This window comes from Pristiophorus japonicus, chromosome 2 (genome assembly GCF_044704955.1).
Source record: "Pristiophorus japonicus isolate sPriJap1 chromosome 2, sPriJap1.hap1, whole genome shotgun sequence".
NCBI classification, from domain to species: domain Eukaryota; kingdom Metazoa; phylum Chordata; class Chondrichthyes; family Pristiophoridae; genus Pristiophorus; species Pristiophorus japonicus.
Window position 1 is genome coordinate 125,507,391 of NC_091978.1, and position 17,099 is coordinate 125,524,489.

The 17,099-nt window shown below is 45.3% G+C and overlaps 1 protein-coding gene across 1 annotated transcript in view; it reads right to left on the bottom strand.

Moving 5' to 3' along the window:
- The window catches only part of elovl7a (ELOVL fatty acid elongase 7a), a 41,852-nt gene that overhangs the window by 21,225 nt on the left and 3,528 nt on the right, over positions 1 to 17,099 (bottom strand). The window contains exon 3 of the mRNA XM_070862552.1: positions 16,768 to 16,958. Coding sequence (XP_070718653.1) covers positions 16,768 to 16,958 — 191 coding nt within the window. The remainder of the gene's footprint in view (positions 1 to 16,767; positions 16,959 to 17,099) is intronic.

Consider the following 17,099-nt stretch of genomic DNA (forward strand, 5'->3'; position numbering starts at 1 on the left):
AGTCGACTGGGTGTCTTATTTATATGGTTTCTACTTGTGCCATCAGTTGTAAAAGCTACGCTAGTAGAATTTTGTTGTATTTTCCTCCTCAATACATGCACTTTGTAAAAGCCAAGGCTTAGGGTTTCTGGCATTGCATAGGGAGCTCTGCTGGAGTTAAAACCATGCAACTTACAATCATGGAGTATTGGCAAGTGAGGGCTATTGCACATATTGGCTTGCAGAGTTATCTGGAGCCAAATGAGAAGAATCTTTCCTCCTACCAATGAACTAACCAGGCTCAGTGTTCAATCAAAAACATCACCATGGATAACCAGGCACAAAACTGTTCATTTTTTTTAGCCCAATTTTCTTCCTTTTGAGGTTCCCTCCCCTGCCGATTGCACGTCTGAGTTTCTTCTTGAAAAGGAAGAGTGGAGACGTAAACCTGACATCTTTGAAAGAGAGCCAACTCCAAGATTATATGCCTAGCAATGGGAGAGTGCCAATAGAGGTACTTCAGCCAGTAGACCAGAGTCATCCACTGTGATTCAAATGAGACACACAGTCGACTCTTCATCCTTTCTTCCTCCCCGACCTTCCCCCAAAAAAACAGTATTCTTCGCCATGCCCTCTTGCTGGGTGCCACCTAAAAGGTCACCTCCAGTTACGAAATTTGCACGCATTTGCTTTAATACATTAAAAGCCAGCAGGGCAAATTCTTTCTTCCTACTTCAAAAGTGTCCCAAAAACTCCATCCTGAATTAGCATGAGAAAAAGTTGTAATCAGTTTAAGCCAATGATTTGCTTATCGAAAGTTTTAAAATTTATTGAAACAGAAACATTGTACGTGTATTAATACTGGTACAAAAGTGGCAATGTAAATAGAATTTCTCAAAAAAAATAACTCCATTACCTTAGACAGACATTTGGGATGCACTGAACTCTAAGCAGCTTACATATTACCAGAATCATCAGGGAGAATACCATCTCTTATGTATTGCAAAACTGTCACTAGATAGTGGTTTTAATATGTTTCTGTGGGCTGGATTTTCCACTGCATATCCGCCCAGTTTCTCGGCGGTATTGGTCGGAAAGCTACCCGGTGGAATTTTCCAGAAAGAGTTCTGCCGGCGGTTTTGAAATACCGATGAGCGGACCACCGGCGTGCACCGTCCAAAAACCGCCACCGCCCAAGTTTTGACCTGTAGGTAAGATTGAAAAAAAACCACCCACGAGAAGCAGCAGGAGCTGGATGGGAGGTAAGTAGCCCTGCAAAAAAAAGTTAAAGGGTTTTTAATTATTATTTCAGTGATTAAGTTGAAAAGGGTCCTGAGAATGTTCTGATTTTTTATTTTATTTTTGGAAAAAATTTGTATTTTCCCCCATCCTTAGCACGTCTAAATTTTAATAATTACCGCCCATTTTGTTTAAGAACCGCCCAATCAGCCTAAGATCGTGTTTTCCGCCAAGAATCAGGGTGCAAGGTCAATTTTTTCTGCCGGTTGAAATGTTTTCCTTTTTATGTGGAATTTTTTGCACGCGGTAATTTTAAAATTTTAGCAGTATTTTGGGCGGCAATCCGCCTGGCGGATGTTTTGGAAATTCTAGCCCTGTGAATCATCTAATTGTACACAATACCGACCAGTAGCTTTAACCTGCCTGAAGTCCTATTTTTCCACCTTCTGCACTTTTCCACATTCTGTACTGAGCACCTTCCATGATGTAATTCACTACAATCAAATTATATTTTAAAACTAGGCTATACTATCTCAGAACAGTAGAAAGTTAAAAAAGGTAACAGGTTGCAATTCATGAGATGCAGTCTGCTTATAGAAAGAGCTCACTGGCACTAGAAACTCTTAAAAAAAAACATGTGTTACCTGAATACTTTTGACATTCTTCAATCAATCAACGTGACTGATTGGACCCTTGTAGTTTTTTTCTAACACTTATGGCCTATTATTGTGTTAATTTTCAGTCTTCAGTCAGAACAATGCTGGATGGATTTATTAACCCCCCCAAAAATATTTTGAAATCTGCCCAAAGTTGTTTTCGCAGCCAACGCAAGAAAAATATTTTAGCACCTTTAACGGAGTAAAACGACTCAAGGCACTTCACAGGAGTGTTACAAGACAAAAATGTGACACCGAGCCACACAAGGACAAATTAAGGTAGATAACAAAGTTTGGTCAAAGAGGTAGGTTTTAAGGAGCATCTTAAAAGGAGGAGGAGAAAGGGGTGGAGAGGTTGAAAGGAGGGACTTCCTAAGCTTAGGGCCTAGGCAGTTGAGGGCATGGCCGCCAATCGTTGAGCAATTAAAATCATGGAGGGATGCTAAAGAGGGCAGAATTAGAGGAGCGCAGACATCTCCGGGGCGGGGGGGGGGGGGGGAGGGGGGGGGGGGTTGTGGGGCTGGAGGACATCAGGGGCGAGGTGAGGCCATGGAGGGATTTGAAAACAAGGATGAGAATTTTGAAATCGAGGTGTTGCTTAACCAAGAGCCAATGTAGGTCAGTGAGCACAGGGGTGATGGGTGAACAGGACTTGGTGCGAGTTAGGACATGGGCAGCCGAGTTTTGGGTGACCTCAAAGTTTATGTAGGGTAGAATGTGGGAGACCAGCCAGGAGTATGTTGGAATAGTCAAATCTAACGGTAACAAAGGCATGGCCGAGGGTTTCAGCAGAAGATGACCTGAGGCAGGGGTAGAGACGGGTGATGTAAAGGAGGTGGAAATAGGCAGTTTTAGTTATACCACAGATATGTGGTCAGAAGCTCATTTCAGGGTCAAATATGACAGCTAGATTGCGAACAATGCGTTTCAGCCTCAGACAGATTGCTAGAGAGAGGGATGGAGTCAGTGGCTTGGGAACAGTTTGTGGCAGGGACTGAAAACAATGACTTCGGTCTCCCAATATTTAATCGGTGAAAATTTCTGCTCATCCAGAACTGGGTGTCACGCAAGCAGTCTGACAATTTAGAGACCATTGAGGGGTCGAGAGAAGTGATAGTGAGGTAGAGCTGGGTGTTGTCAGCGTTCATGTGGAAACTGGCACTGCTTTCGGATGATGTCGCCAAGGGGCAACATGTAGATGAGAAATAGCAGGATCTATCCTTGGGGTATAACAGAGATAACGATGCAGGAGCAGGAAGAGAAGCCATTACAGGTGATTCTATGGCTACGATTGGATAGATAAGAATGAAACCAGGCGAGTGCAGTCCCACATAGTTGGACGACAGTGGAGAGATGTTGGAGGAGGATGGAGTGGTCAACCGTGTCAAAGGCTGTGGACAAGTCAAGAAGGAAGAGGAGGCTTAGTTTTCCTTTGTCACAGTTACAATGGATGTCATTTATGACTTTGATGAGAGCCGTTTCGGTACCGTGACAGGGGATGGAAACCGGATTGGAGGGATTCAAACATGGAGTTCCGGTAAGATGGACACACAGTTGGTAGATGACAACACGTTCAAGGACTTGAGAGGAAAGGGAGGTTGTAGATGGGGCTGTACTTTGCAAGGACGGAGGGGTCAAGGGGTGATGACGGCAGATTTGAAGGAGAGATGGACAGTACCTGAGGAGAGAGAACAGTCAACAATGCCAGCTAACATGGGAAACAGAAAAGGGAGTTGGGTGGGAAGAGGTGAGGGAGCAGGAAGTGGGTCTCATGGACAAGATGAGGGTGGAGGATGTTGTGTATGGAGAAAGAGTCAGACTGAACACTGTGAGCTCAAAGTAAAGTGTGACCGTAGTCTTTTATTGCAGGTCTCCAGAGTGCCTCCTTAAATACCTGTGCTCCCAAGGGATTATGGGATCCCTTGGGACTCCAGGGGATGAGCCCTCTGGTGGCTGTAAAGAGTAAATACAAGTCCACATATATAACAGAGAGGTCATAAGGGAAGATCAGAGAGAAAGTTGAAAGTTCAGGGCTAGGGCCGGCGGTGGGGGGGGTGCGCGGGAAGCTTAGGATAAGTTTGGCCCGGTGGGCTAGGGAAAGAAGGGAAGTGTCAGATTCAGCTGATCGGATGGTTTCAATCTTAGAGACAAAAGTCCATGAGCTCTTCACACTTCTTATTAGAAACATAGAAATTTACAGCGCAGAAGGAGGCCATTTCGGCCCATCGTGTCCGCGCCGGCCGACAAAGGGCCATATGGCCCTTGGTCAGCAGCCCTAAAGGTTACATATAAACCTATGAACAATGACAGAAAGGCAAACAGCACCCAACTCAACCAGTCTACCTCACACAACTGTGACACCCTTTATACTGAAACATTCTACACTCCACCCCAACTGGAGCCATGTGATCTCCTGGGAGAGGCAAAAACTAGATAAAAACCCAGGCCAATTTAGGGAGAAAAAAACTGGGAAAATTCCTCTCCAACCCATCCAGGCGACCGAAACTAGTCCAGGAGATCACCCTGGCCGTATTCTATTCCCTGCAGTACTTACCATTATATCTGCACCGTCCAACAGAAGGTCATCCAGGCTAACCCCAATTACTAGCTCTAGGTCCGTAACCCTGCAGATTACTACACTTTAAGTGCCCATCCAACCATCTTCTTAAAAGTGGTGAGGGTTTCTGCATCCACCTCTCTTCCAGGCAGCGAGTTCCAGATCCCCACACCCTCTGTGTAAAGAAGCCTCCCGTCAAATCCCCTCTAAACCTTCCACCAACCACCTTAAAATACTGCCCCCTCGTAATAGACCCCTCCACCAATGGAAATAGACCCTTACTATCCACTATGTCCAAGCCTCTCAATATTTTGTACACCTCAATGACGTCTCCTCTCGACCTCCTCTGTTCCAATGAGAACAAACCCAGCCTATCCAATCTGTCCTCATAACTAAGATTCTCCATTCCAGGCAACATCCTAGTAAATCTCCTCTGCACGCTTTCTAGTGCAATCACGTCCTTTCTATAATACGGCGACCAGAACTGCACGCAGTACTCCAGCTGTGGCCTGACCAAAGTATTATACAATTTAAGCATAATCTCCCTGCTCTTATATTCTATGCCTTGGCCAATAAAGGCAAGCATTCAGTATGCCTTCTTAACCACCTTATCCACCTGGCCTGCTACTTTCAGGGATCTGTGGACAAGCACTCCAAGGTCCCTTTGTTCATCTACACTATTAAGTGGCCTACCGCTTAATGTGTATACCCTTTCCTTATTAGCCCTCACACTTCTCTGAATTAAATTCCATTTGCTACTGCTCTGCCCACCTGACCAGTAGATTGATATCCTCCTGCAGCCCATGACTTCCCTCTTCATTATCAACCACACAGTCTGCAAACTTCTTAATCATACTCCCTATATTCAAATCTAAATTGTTGATAATATACCACAAAAAGCAAGGGACCCAGTACTGAGCCCTGCGGAACCCCACTGGAAACATCCTTCCAGTCACAAAAACATCTATCAATCATTACCCTTTGCTTCCTACCTCCAAGCCAATTTTGGATCCAACTTGTCACTTTGCCCTGTATCCCATGGGCTTTAACCTTCATGACCAGTCTACCACGTGGGACCTTATCAAAAGCCTTGCTAAAGTCCATATATACTACATCGTACGCGCTACCCTCATCGACTCTTTTGGTTACCTCGTCAAAAAATTCAATCAGGTTAGTCAAACATGATCTCTTAACAAATCCGTGCTGACTGTCTCTAATTAATCCTTGCCTTTCCAAATGTAGATTTATCCTATGTTTCAGGATTTTTTCCAATAATTTTCCCACCGACAAGCCTATAATTACTCGGCCTATCCCTTTCTCCCTTCTTAAACAAGGGTACTACATTAGCAGTCCTCCAATCCTCTGGCACCATGCCCAGATCCAAAGAGGACTGGAAAATGGGTCAGGGCCTCTGCTATTTCCTCTTTTACTTCGCTCAAAAGCCTGGGATGCATTTCACCCGGGCCTGGGGACTTATCTACTTTCAAAGCTGCTAAACGCCTTCATATTTCCTCTCTCTCTATATTTATTTCATCCAGAATATCACACTCCTCCTTGATAGCAGTATCTGCATTGCCGCTTTCATTTGTGAAAACAGATGCAAAGTATTCGTTAAGAACCCTACCAACACCTTCCGCCTCCACATAAAGGCGGAGGTGAAGGTGGAGGAGATAGGGGGGAGAGGAGTTTAAGAAGACTGCTAGCAGTGGAGAATAGAAGCTGGGGGTTATCTTTGCATTCCATAATGATTCTGGAATCATGAGTTGGCAGACAAGAGCAGGAGCCGATAATACTTTATGTGGTCCAGCCAGATCTGGCAATGAATGGCTAAATCAGTTGTCCACCACATCCATTCAACTCTGCATCCCTTGTACTTAAGGGATCGAAGAGGAGGGTCATACTGGGGGAATGGCCAGGGTGAGAGTAATTGTTTTACTAGGTACTAGGGCATCAAAAGGTGAGGGTGCAGTATTCAAACAATGTCTACATCATAATTTGACTCGGGATGAATTTTCATGTCAACAAGGTTGAGGCATGCCAATGTTGGAAAATGGAACCACCAACAATCTACATTGAACACTTCTAGCTTACAAACAGCACAACTTGAAGGTCAGCAAACACATCGTTACTTTAATCCCCAGCTTCAAGAGATCACACTCTGCAGACCAATGAGAATTTCTCCACTTTCCACATCAATTAAAAAAAAAAATTACAATTCGTTCTGGGGTGTGGACGTCGCTGGCAAAACCAGCATTTATTGCCCATCCCCAATTACCATGGAGGTGGTGGTGGTGAGCCACCTTCTTCAACCGCTGCAGTCCTCGTGATGAAGGTACTCCCACATTGCTGTTAGGGAGGGAGTTTCAGGATTGTGACCCAGCGACGAAGAAGGAACGCTGGTATGTTTCCAAGTCAGGATGGTGTGTGCAGCAGGGAGGGATTCAAATTCTTGGGGCATTGGAACCGGTTCTGGGGGAGGTGGGACCAGTACAAACCGGACGGTCTGCACCTGGGCAGGTCCGGAACCAATGTCCTAGGGGGAGTGTTTGCTAGTGCTGTTGGGGAGGAGTTAAACTAATATTGCAGGGGGATGGGAACCTATACAGGGAGACAGAGGGAGACAAAAAGGAGGCAAAAGCAAAAGACAGAAAGGAGATGAGGAAAAGTGGAGGGCAGAGAAACCCAAGGCAAAGAACAAAAAGGGCCACTGTACAGCAAAATTCTAAAAGGACAAAGGGTGTTAAAAAAGCAAGCCTGAAGGCTTTGTGTCTTAATGCAAGGAGTATCCGCAATAAGGTGGATGAATTAATTGTGCAAATAGATGTTAACAAATATGATGTGATTGGGATTACGGAGACGTGGCTCCAGGATGATCAGGGCTGGGAACTCAACATCCAGGGGTATTCAACATTCAGGAAGGATAGAATAAAAGGAAAAGGAGGTGGGGTAGCATTGCTGGTTAAAGAGGAGATTAATGCAATAGTTAGGAAAGACATTAGCTTGGATGATGTGGAATCTATATGGGTAGAGCTGCAGAACACTAAAGGGCAAAAATCGTTAGTGGGAGTTGTGTACAGACCTCCAAACAGTAGTAGTGATGTTGGGGAGGGCATCAAACAGGAAATTAGGAGTGCATGCAATAAAGGTGCAGCAGTTATAATGGGTGACTTTAATATGCACATAGATTGGGCTAGCCAAACTGGAAGCAATACGGTGGAGGAGGATTTCCTGGAATGCATAAGGGATGGTTTTCTAGACCAATATGTCGAGGAACCAACTAGGGGGGAGGCCATCTTAGACTGGGTGTTGTGTAATGAGAGAGGATTAATTAGCAATCTCATTGTGCGAGGCCCCTTGGGGAAGAGTGACCATAATATGGTGGAATTCTGCATTAGGATGGAGAATGAAACAGTTAATTCAGAGACCATGGTCCAGAACTTAAAGAAGGGTAACTTTGAAGGTATGAGGCATGAATTGGCTAAGATAGATTGGCTAATGATACTTAAGGGGTTGACTGTGGATGGGCAATGGCAGACATTTAGAGAACGCATGGATGAATTACAACAATTGTACATTCCTGTCTGGCGTAAAAATAAAAAAGGGAAGGTGGCTCAACCGTGGCTATCTAGGGAAATCAGGGATAGTATTAAAGCCAAGGAAGTGGCATACAAATTGGCCAGAAATAGCAGCGAACCTGGGGACTGGGAGAAATTTAGAACTCAGCAGAGGAGGACAAAGGGTTTGATTAGGGTAGGGAAAATGGAGTACGAGAAGAAGCTTGCAGGGAACATTAAGGCGGATTGCAAAAGTTTCTATAGGTATGTAAAGAGAAAGAGGTTAGTAAAGACAAACGTAGGTCCCCTGCAGTCAGAATCAGGGGAAGTCATAACGGGGAACAAAGAAATGGCAGACCAATTGAACAAGTACTTTGGTTCAGTATTCACTAAGGAGGACACAAACAACCTTCCGGATATAAAAGTGGTCAGAGGGTCTATTAAGGAGGAGGAACTGAGGGAAATCTTTATTAGTCGGGAAATTGTGTTGGGGAAATTGATGGGATTTAAGGCCGATAAATCCCCAGGGCCTGATGGACTGCATCCCAGAGTACTTAAGGAGGTGGCCTTGGAAATAGCGGATGCATTGACAGTCATTTTCCAACATTCCATTGACTCTGGATCAGTTCCTATCGAGTGGAGGGTAGCCAATGTAACCCCACTTTTTAAAAAAGGAGGGAGAGAGAAAGCAGGGAATTATAGACCGGTCAGCCTGACCTCAGTAGTGGGTAAAATGATGGAATCAATTATTAAGGATGTCATAGCAGCGCATTTGGAAAATGGTGACATGATAGGTCCAAGTCAGCATGGATTTGTAAAAGGGAGATCATGCTTGACAAATCTTCTGGAATTTTTTGAGGATGTTTCCAATAAAGTGGACAAAGGAGTACCAGTTGATGTGGTATATTTGGACTTTCAGAAGGCTTTCGACAAGGTCCCACACAGGAGATTAATGTGCAAAGTTAAAGCACATGGGATTGGGGGTAGTGTGCTGACGTGGATTGAGAACTGGTTGTCAGACAGGAAGCAAAGAGTAGGAGTAAATGGGTACTTTTCGGAATGGCAGGCAGTGACTAGTGGGGTACCGCAGGGTTCTGTGCTGGGGCCCCAGCTGTTTACATTGTACATTAATGATTTAGACGAGGGGATTAAATGTAGTATCTCCAAATTTGCGGATGACACTAAGTTGGGTGGCAGTGTGAGCTGCGAGGAAGATGCTATGAGGCTACAGAGTGACTTGGATAGGTTAGGTGAGTGGGCAAATGCGTGGCAGATGAAGTATAATGTGGATAAATGTGAGGTTATCCACTTTGGTGGTAAAAACAGAGAGACAGACTATTATCTGAATGGTGACAGATTAGGAAAAGGGAAGGTGCAACGAGACCTGGGTGTCATGGTACATCAGTCATTGAAGGTTGGCATGCAGGTACAGCAGGCGGTTAAGAAAGCAAATGGCATGTTGGCCTTCATAGCGAGGGGATTTGAGTACAGGGGCAGGGAGGTGTTGCTACAGTTGTACAGGGCCTTGGTGAGGCCACACCTGGAGTATTGTGTACAGTTTTGGTCTCCTAACTTGAGGAAGGACATACTTGCTGTTGAGGGAGTGCAGCGAAGATTCACCAGACTGATTCCCGGGATGGTGGGACTGACCTATCAAGAAAGACTGAATCAACTGGGCTTGTATTCACTGGAGTTCAGAAGAGTGAGAGGGGACCTCATAGAAACGTTTAAAATTCTGACGGGTTTGGACAGGTTGGATGCAGGAAGAATGTTCCCAATGTTGGGGAAGTCCAGAACCAGGGGTCACAGTCTAAGGATAAGGGGTAAGCCATTTAGGACCGAGATAAGGAGAAACTTCTTCACCCAGAGAGTGGTGAACCTGTGGAATTCTCTACCACAGGAAGTAGTTGAGGCCAATTCACTAAATATATTCAAAAGGGAGTTAGATGAAGTCCTTACTACTCGGGGGATCAAGGGGTATGGCGTGAAAGCAGGAAGTGGGTACTGAAGTTGAATGTTCAGCCATGAACTCGTTGAATGGCGGTGCAGGCTAGAAGGGCTGAATGGCCTGCTCCTGCACCTATTTTCTATGTTTCTATGTAACTTGGGAGGGGAACATGCAGGTGATTGTGCTCTCATGCGCCCGCTGCCCTTGTGCTTCTAGGTCGCAGGCTTGGGAGGTGCTGCCGAAGAAGCCATGGTGAGTTGCTGCAGCTTATCTTATAGATGGTACATACTGCAGCCACGGTGCGCCAGTAGTAGAGGGGTGAATGTTGAAGGTGATGGATGGGGTGCCAATCAAGTGGGCTGCTTTGTCCTGGATGGAGCTGCAAGTGGAGAGAATTCCATCCCACTCCTGACTTGTGCCTTGTAGATGGTGGAAAGGCTTTGGCAGAATCAGGTGGTGAGACACTCGCTACAGATTACCAAGCCTCTGACCTGCTCTTGTTGCCAGAGTATTTATGTGGATGGTCCAGTTAAGTTTCTGGCCAATGATTATCCCTAGGATGTTGATGGTGGGGGATTTGGTGATGGTAATGCTGTTGAATATCAAGGGAAGGGAATACCAACTTCCTTTTCTGGCTCCCATGTTAGCTGAACATTGTTAACGGTTCTCTCTCCTCAGATAGTGCCCCCCTCTCCCTCAAAAAACCAACTCTCGACCCCTCCCAGTTCATGCAAACTACTGCCCTATCTCCAAGCACCCTTTCCTCTCCAAACATGTTGTCGCCTTCCAAATTCAGGCCCACCTTTCCCGCAATTCCATGTTTGAATACCTCCAATCCGGTTTCCGCGCCTGCCACAGTCATCATCATCATAGGCAGTCCCTCGAGGAAGACTTGCTTCCACTCCCAAAGTGAATTCGTTGATGGCTGAACAGTCCGATACGAGAGCCACAGACCCTGTTACAGGTGGGGCAGACATTCGTCGAGGGAAGGGGTCAGTGGGGCTGGTTTGCCACGTGCTCCTTCCGCTGCCTGCGCTTGGCCTCTTCATGCTCTGTGTTGAGATTCGAAGAGCTCAACGTCTTCCCGGATGTACTTTCTCCACCTCGGGCGGTCTTCGGTCAGGGTCTCCCAGGTGTCAGTGGTGATGTCGCACTTTACCAGAGAGACTTTGAGGGTGTCCTGATAATGTTTCCGCTGTCCTCCTTTGGCTCGTTTACAATGAAGGAGCTCCGCATAATGCATTTGCTTAGGGAGTCTCGTATCTGGCATGTGAACTCTGTGGCCTGCCCAGCGAAGCTGATCGAGTGTGGTCAGTGCTTCAATACTGGGGATGTTAGCCTGGACGAGGACGCCTGTCCTCCCAGGGGATTTGCGGAGGTATCGTTGGTGATATATCTCCAGCGACTTGAGGTGACTTCTATACATCATCCATGCCTCAGATCCATATAGGAGGGCGGGTATTACTACAGCCCTGTAGACCATGAGCTTGGTGGTAGATTTGAGGGCCTGGTCTTCAAATACTCTTTTTCTCAGATGGCTGAAGGCTGCACTGGCGCACTGGAGGTGATGTTGAATCTCCACATCAATATCTGCCTTTGTTGATAAGAGGCTCCCGAAATATGGGAAATGGTCCATGTTGCCCAGGGCCGCACCGTGGATCTTGATGATTGGAGGGCAATGCTGTGCAGTGGTGACAGGCTGGTGGAGGACCTTTGTCTTACGGATGTTAAGCGTAAGGCCCATGCTTTCATATGCCTCAGTGAATACATTGACTATATCCTGGAGTTCAGCCTCTCGGTGTGAGCTGTGAGGAGGATATAGTCACTGTTCTTTTCTTCTTTCTGTCTTTTGCTTCTGCCCCCATTCTACTTCCCTCTGTCTCCCTGCATAGGTTCCCATCCCCCTGCCATATTAGTTTAACCCTTCCCCAACAGCACGAGCAAACACTCCACCTAGGACATTGGTTCCGGTCCTGCCCAGGTGCAGACCATCCGGTTTAGCTCCTAGCTCCCTAAATTCATGCTGGGTCCTCAACTATTTACAATCTGTATTAATAACTTGGATGAAGGGACCGAGTGTAATGTAGCCAAGTTTGCTGATGATACAAAGATGGTGGGAAAGCAAATTGTGAAGAAGACACAAAAAAATCTGCAAAGGGATATAGACAGGCTAAGCGAATGGGCAAAAAGTTGGCAGATAGAGTATAATGTGGGAAAATGTGAGGATATTCAATTTGGCACTATTAATAGAAAAGCAAATTATAATTTAAATGGAGAAAAATTGCAACGTGCTGCAGTACAGAGAGACTTGGGGGTCCTTGTGCACGAAACACAAAAAGTTAGTATGCAGGTACAGCAAGTAATCAGGAAGGCAAATGGAATGTTGGCCTTTATTGCAAGGGGGATAGAGTATAAAAGCAGAAAAGTTCTGCTACAACTGTACAGAGTATTGGTGAGGCCACACCTGGAGTACTGCATACAGTTTTGGTCTCCACCTTTAAGGAAGGATATACTTGCATTGAAGGTTTAGAGAAGGTTCACCAGGTTGATTCCAGAGATGATGGTGTTGACTTATGAAGATCGGTTGAGTAGGTTGGGCCTATACTTATTGGAGTTCAGAAGAATGAGAGGTGATCTTATCGAAACATATAAGATAATGAGGGGGCTTGACAAGGTGGTTGCAGAGAGGATATTTCCACTCATAAGGGAAACTAAAACTAGGGGACATAGTCTCAGAATAAGGGGCCGCCCATTTAAAACTGAGATGAGGAGGAATTTCTTCTCTGAGGGTTGTAAATTTATGGAATTCTCTGCCCCAGAGAGCTGTGGAAGCTGGGTCATTGAATATATTTAAAGCAGCGATAGACAGATTTTTGAGCGATAAGAGAGAAAAGGTTTATGGGGAGCGGGCAAGGAAGTGGAGCTGAATCCATGATCTTATTGAATGGCAGAGCAGGCTCGAGGGGCCAAATGGCTTACTCCTATTTCTTATGTTTTTATCTTTACCCTTGTGCTCACTGACCTACTTTGACTTCCGGTTTCGCAATGCCTCGATTTCAGATCCTCCGTGGCTTTGCCCCTCCCTTCTAATCTCCTCCAGCCCCACAACCCTGCCTCCCTCACCCTCAGGTTGTATGCGCTCCTCTAATTCTTCCCTCGAGCATCCCCGATTATAATTGCTCAACTATTGGCGGCCGTGCCTTCCATTGCCTAGGCCCCAAGCTCTGGAACTCCCTGCCTAAACCTCTCTGCCTGTCTACCTCCTTCAAGACGCTCCTTATACCCTACCTCTTTGACCAAGATTTTGATCGCATGCACTAACTTCTACTTATGTGGCTTGGCATCAAATTTTTAGCTCAATACTTTCGTGAAGCACCTTGGGGCGTTTCACTCCGTTAAGGCGCTATATAAATAAAAGTTGTTGTTGGAGGTGGTTATTGCCTGCCACTTGTGTGGCATGAATGTTATCAGCCCAAGCCTGAATGTCATCCAGGTCTTGCTGCATGTGGGCATGGACTGTTTCATTTTCTGAGGAGTTGGGAATGGAACTGAACACAGCGAACGTCCCCACTTCTGCCCTTATGATGGAGGGAAGGTCACTGATGAAGCAGCTGAAGATGGTTGGGCCTAGGACACTGCTCTGAGGAACTCCTGCAGCGATGTTCTGGGGCTGGGACAATTGACCTCCAACAACCACAACCATCTTCCCCTGTGCTAGGTATGAATCCAGCCAGTGCAGAGTTTTCCCCCTGATTCCTATTGACTTTAATTTTACTCGGGCTCCTTGATGCCACACTCAGTCAAATGCTGCCTTGATATCAAGGATAGTCATTGAGCAAATCCCAAGCTATGGGATGATTAAAATCACTTTTATATCGCGCCTTGAATATGTAACACTCTGCATTTGTTACTTTCACCAATAGGCAAAAGGAAAACTGATGCTGAGCCAGAAAGGGCGAGGTTATGATGGGTGAACAGGTTCAGTTGAAGTGATGTATTTTGACAACAAAAAGACGAAGAGAAAGGAGTTAAAGGGAATTCCAGAGAGTTGGGCTGACGCAGCTGAAAGCTTTGCTGCCAATGGTGAAGTGAAGGGAAGGAGAAAAGATACAAAACAGGAGGAGTTTGTAGAGAGGGTGGGAGACAAGGCCATTGATAGATTTTTTAAAAACGAGATTAAACTTAGGTACAGGGTGTGGGGAAAGAGATAGAGAGTCAATGTAGGTCTGCGAGGACAGGGTTGCGGGAAGTGTTTCAGGAGATAAGCGGCAAAGTCTTCCACAAATTGGAGGAAGAGAAATCGATATGGCGAGGATTGGAGTGAAGTCTGGAGGTGACAAAGGCAAAAATAAGGGATTTAGTGGTAATGGAGCTGGGATGGGCAATGTTGTTGTTAAGTATCGAATAACTCCACAAGGCCAAGTACGGTGAGCTAGTTCAGGCATGACCTTACTCCAGTTTATTTATTCTCAAAGTGAGGATTCAACATGGCTGCCAACATTATACACACAGCTTGCACGTGTCTGCCAGTGACCATTAGGATCCAGACAGTCACGCCCGCCGGTGGAAGTAAAACCCAGTTAACATACATAACAGTTGTGAAGGTGAAAATAGGCAGACAGAGAGAATATGGGATCTGAAACACAGTTCAAAATTAAACAGGATGCCCCATGGTTGGAAACATATTGGTTCAGCTGGAGACCAAATGTCAGGGAGAGGACTCAAGATGGCAGTTTCAGGCTTCCTGTTCAGTTGGAGGAAGTTGTGACTCAAGAGTGGATGTTGAACAAGCAGTGTGACCACAAAGAAGCAGTTGAGCAATCAAAAGGTGGCGGATAGATAGAGGTGCATGTCATCAAAGCTGACCCCATGCTTGCGTATTATGACAACATGTATATATGAAAGAGGTGGCGCACAAGGGCAGATCTGTGGGTGATTCAAGCTTATGATGTAGGAGAGGGAAGAGAAGCTATTGGTGGAGATACGATGGTTATGTTTGGATAAGTAGGAATGGAACTATGAGGGCAGCCGAACGAAGTTAGACAACAGACATTGAACATAAGAACATAAGAAATAGGAACAGGAGTAGGCTATATGGCCCCTCGAGCCTGCTCCGCCATTCAATACGATCATGGCTAATCTGATCATGGACTCAGCTCCACTTCCCCGCCCGTTCCCCATCACCCCTTATTGTCTAATTCTGTCTTAAATTTATTCAATGTCCCAGCTTCCACAGCTCTCTGAGGCTGCGAATTTCACAGATTTACAACGCTCAGAGAAGAAATTTCTCCTCATCTCTGTTTTAAATGGGCGGCCCCTTATTCTAAGATCATGCCCTCTAGTTCCAGTCTCCCCCATCAGTGGAAACATCCTCTCTGCATCCACCTTGTCAAGCCCCCTCATAATCTTATACGTTTCGATAAGATCACCTCTCATTCTTCTGAATTCCAATGAGTAGAGGCCCAACTTACTCAACCTTTCCTCCTAAGTCAATCCCCTCATCCCCGGAATCAACCTAGTGAACCTTCTCTGAACTGCCTTCAAAGCAAGTGTATCCTTTCGTAAATATGGAAACCAAAACTGCATACAGTATTCCAGGTGTGGCCTCACCAATACCTTATATAGCTGCAGTAAGACTTCCCAGCTTTTATACTCCATCCCCTTTGCAGTAAAGGCAAAGATACCATTGGCCTTCCTGATCACTTGCTGTACCTGCATACTATCCTTTTGTGTTTCATGCACAAGTACCCCCAGGTCCCACTGTACTGCAGCACTTTGCAATCTTTCTCCATTTAAATAATAACTTGATCTTTGAATTTTTTCTGCCAAAGTGCATGACCACACATTTTCCAACATTATACTCCATCTGCCAAATTTTTGCCCACTCACTTGCTCAATGGCACTTGACTATTAATTCAAAAGATAGAGAAGTGATAAAGCAGGACAGTCAGAGAATGCGGTTTGTGAGTTTGGTGCTCAAGTAGTTTGAATTTGGACTAGAGGGAGTCAAACAGAGTTACAGGAGCAATGGACACAGAACTGGGACTAGGAGATGATGAAACATTTGAGGAATTTGGGAATGTGCATGAGGAAAAAGAAAAAATGCCTGTTGATTATAGCAAACTAGCAATACAGCTAGAAAGGGGAGTCTGCTTGGCCAGTTGAACGGGAAGAAGATTGAAGGAGCAGGAAGCTGCAAAGACAGGGATCAGGGCGAGTGTAAAAGCGAGAGGCTAGTATTTTGGAAGGCAGCTGCACAGAAAGTCATGATCCCGAGGATTAATCCATGAGCTTCCGGCATTTCGTGTCTGAGAAGAGGGATGGAACTATGAGAGAAGCCCAACAAAAGAAGCCCAGGAGAGGAGTTAATGGAGGCAATTGGTTAGAGAAAAAGAGCACCTGGGTGTTAGACTTGCCTTTCAGCATGATCCTGGAATAATAGGTGGCTTTGGCAGATAGTGCTCAACTTGGTTAAACAAGGTGCGCCAACCGATGACTAGGCCAAATGTGCACCAAGGAGACTGAAACTTTGCAGTCCTCAGATTTGAGGGAAGTGAAAATGTATGTTGTACTGGGGTGGGGAGAATGGAGAGCAAGGGTGGGAGAGGGTTTCGCTGGGAACAAGGGAATCATAAATTAAACTGTTAATCATATTTCCTAGTGTGTGAGAGCATACTGCATATTCCTCTCATACACTGGGAAGTATGATGATGAACAGTTTAATTCTTTCATATAGAGCCCTCACAGCTATAAAGTGCAAATTCAACACATTGAATCCGATAATCCCAGATGCAAGTTTTACAAAAGTAGTCAAATTAGTCAGAGAATACTTACTTCGTAACACATATACAGTGAAAAGATCACCATGGAAAAATTGTACACAATCATTATTTGCTTCAAGTTCAATGGTTTCCTGTTCTCCATTAGTTTTGGTCCAAATGACGTAACAAAGTAGATGTAGGCTCCAAGGATAATTATTTGCGGAAGTGGAGAAGACATTAATGGCCAGTATTCAACTCTGGGATCTGCAAATAAGAACCCCTTTTAGCACAGAAATAGTTGTTCATTTTAACTTCGCTCTAACTTCATAACTTACACTGCTCCTAAATGAATGACGAAGACTTTAGTTCGACTAAAGGCTGAGTGCACAATACATTTAACAAACA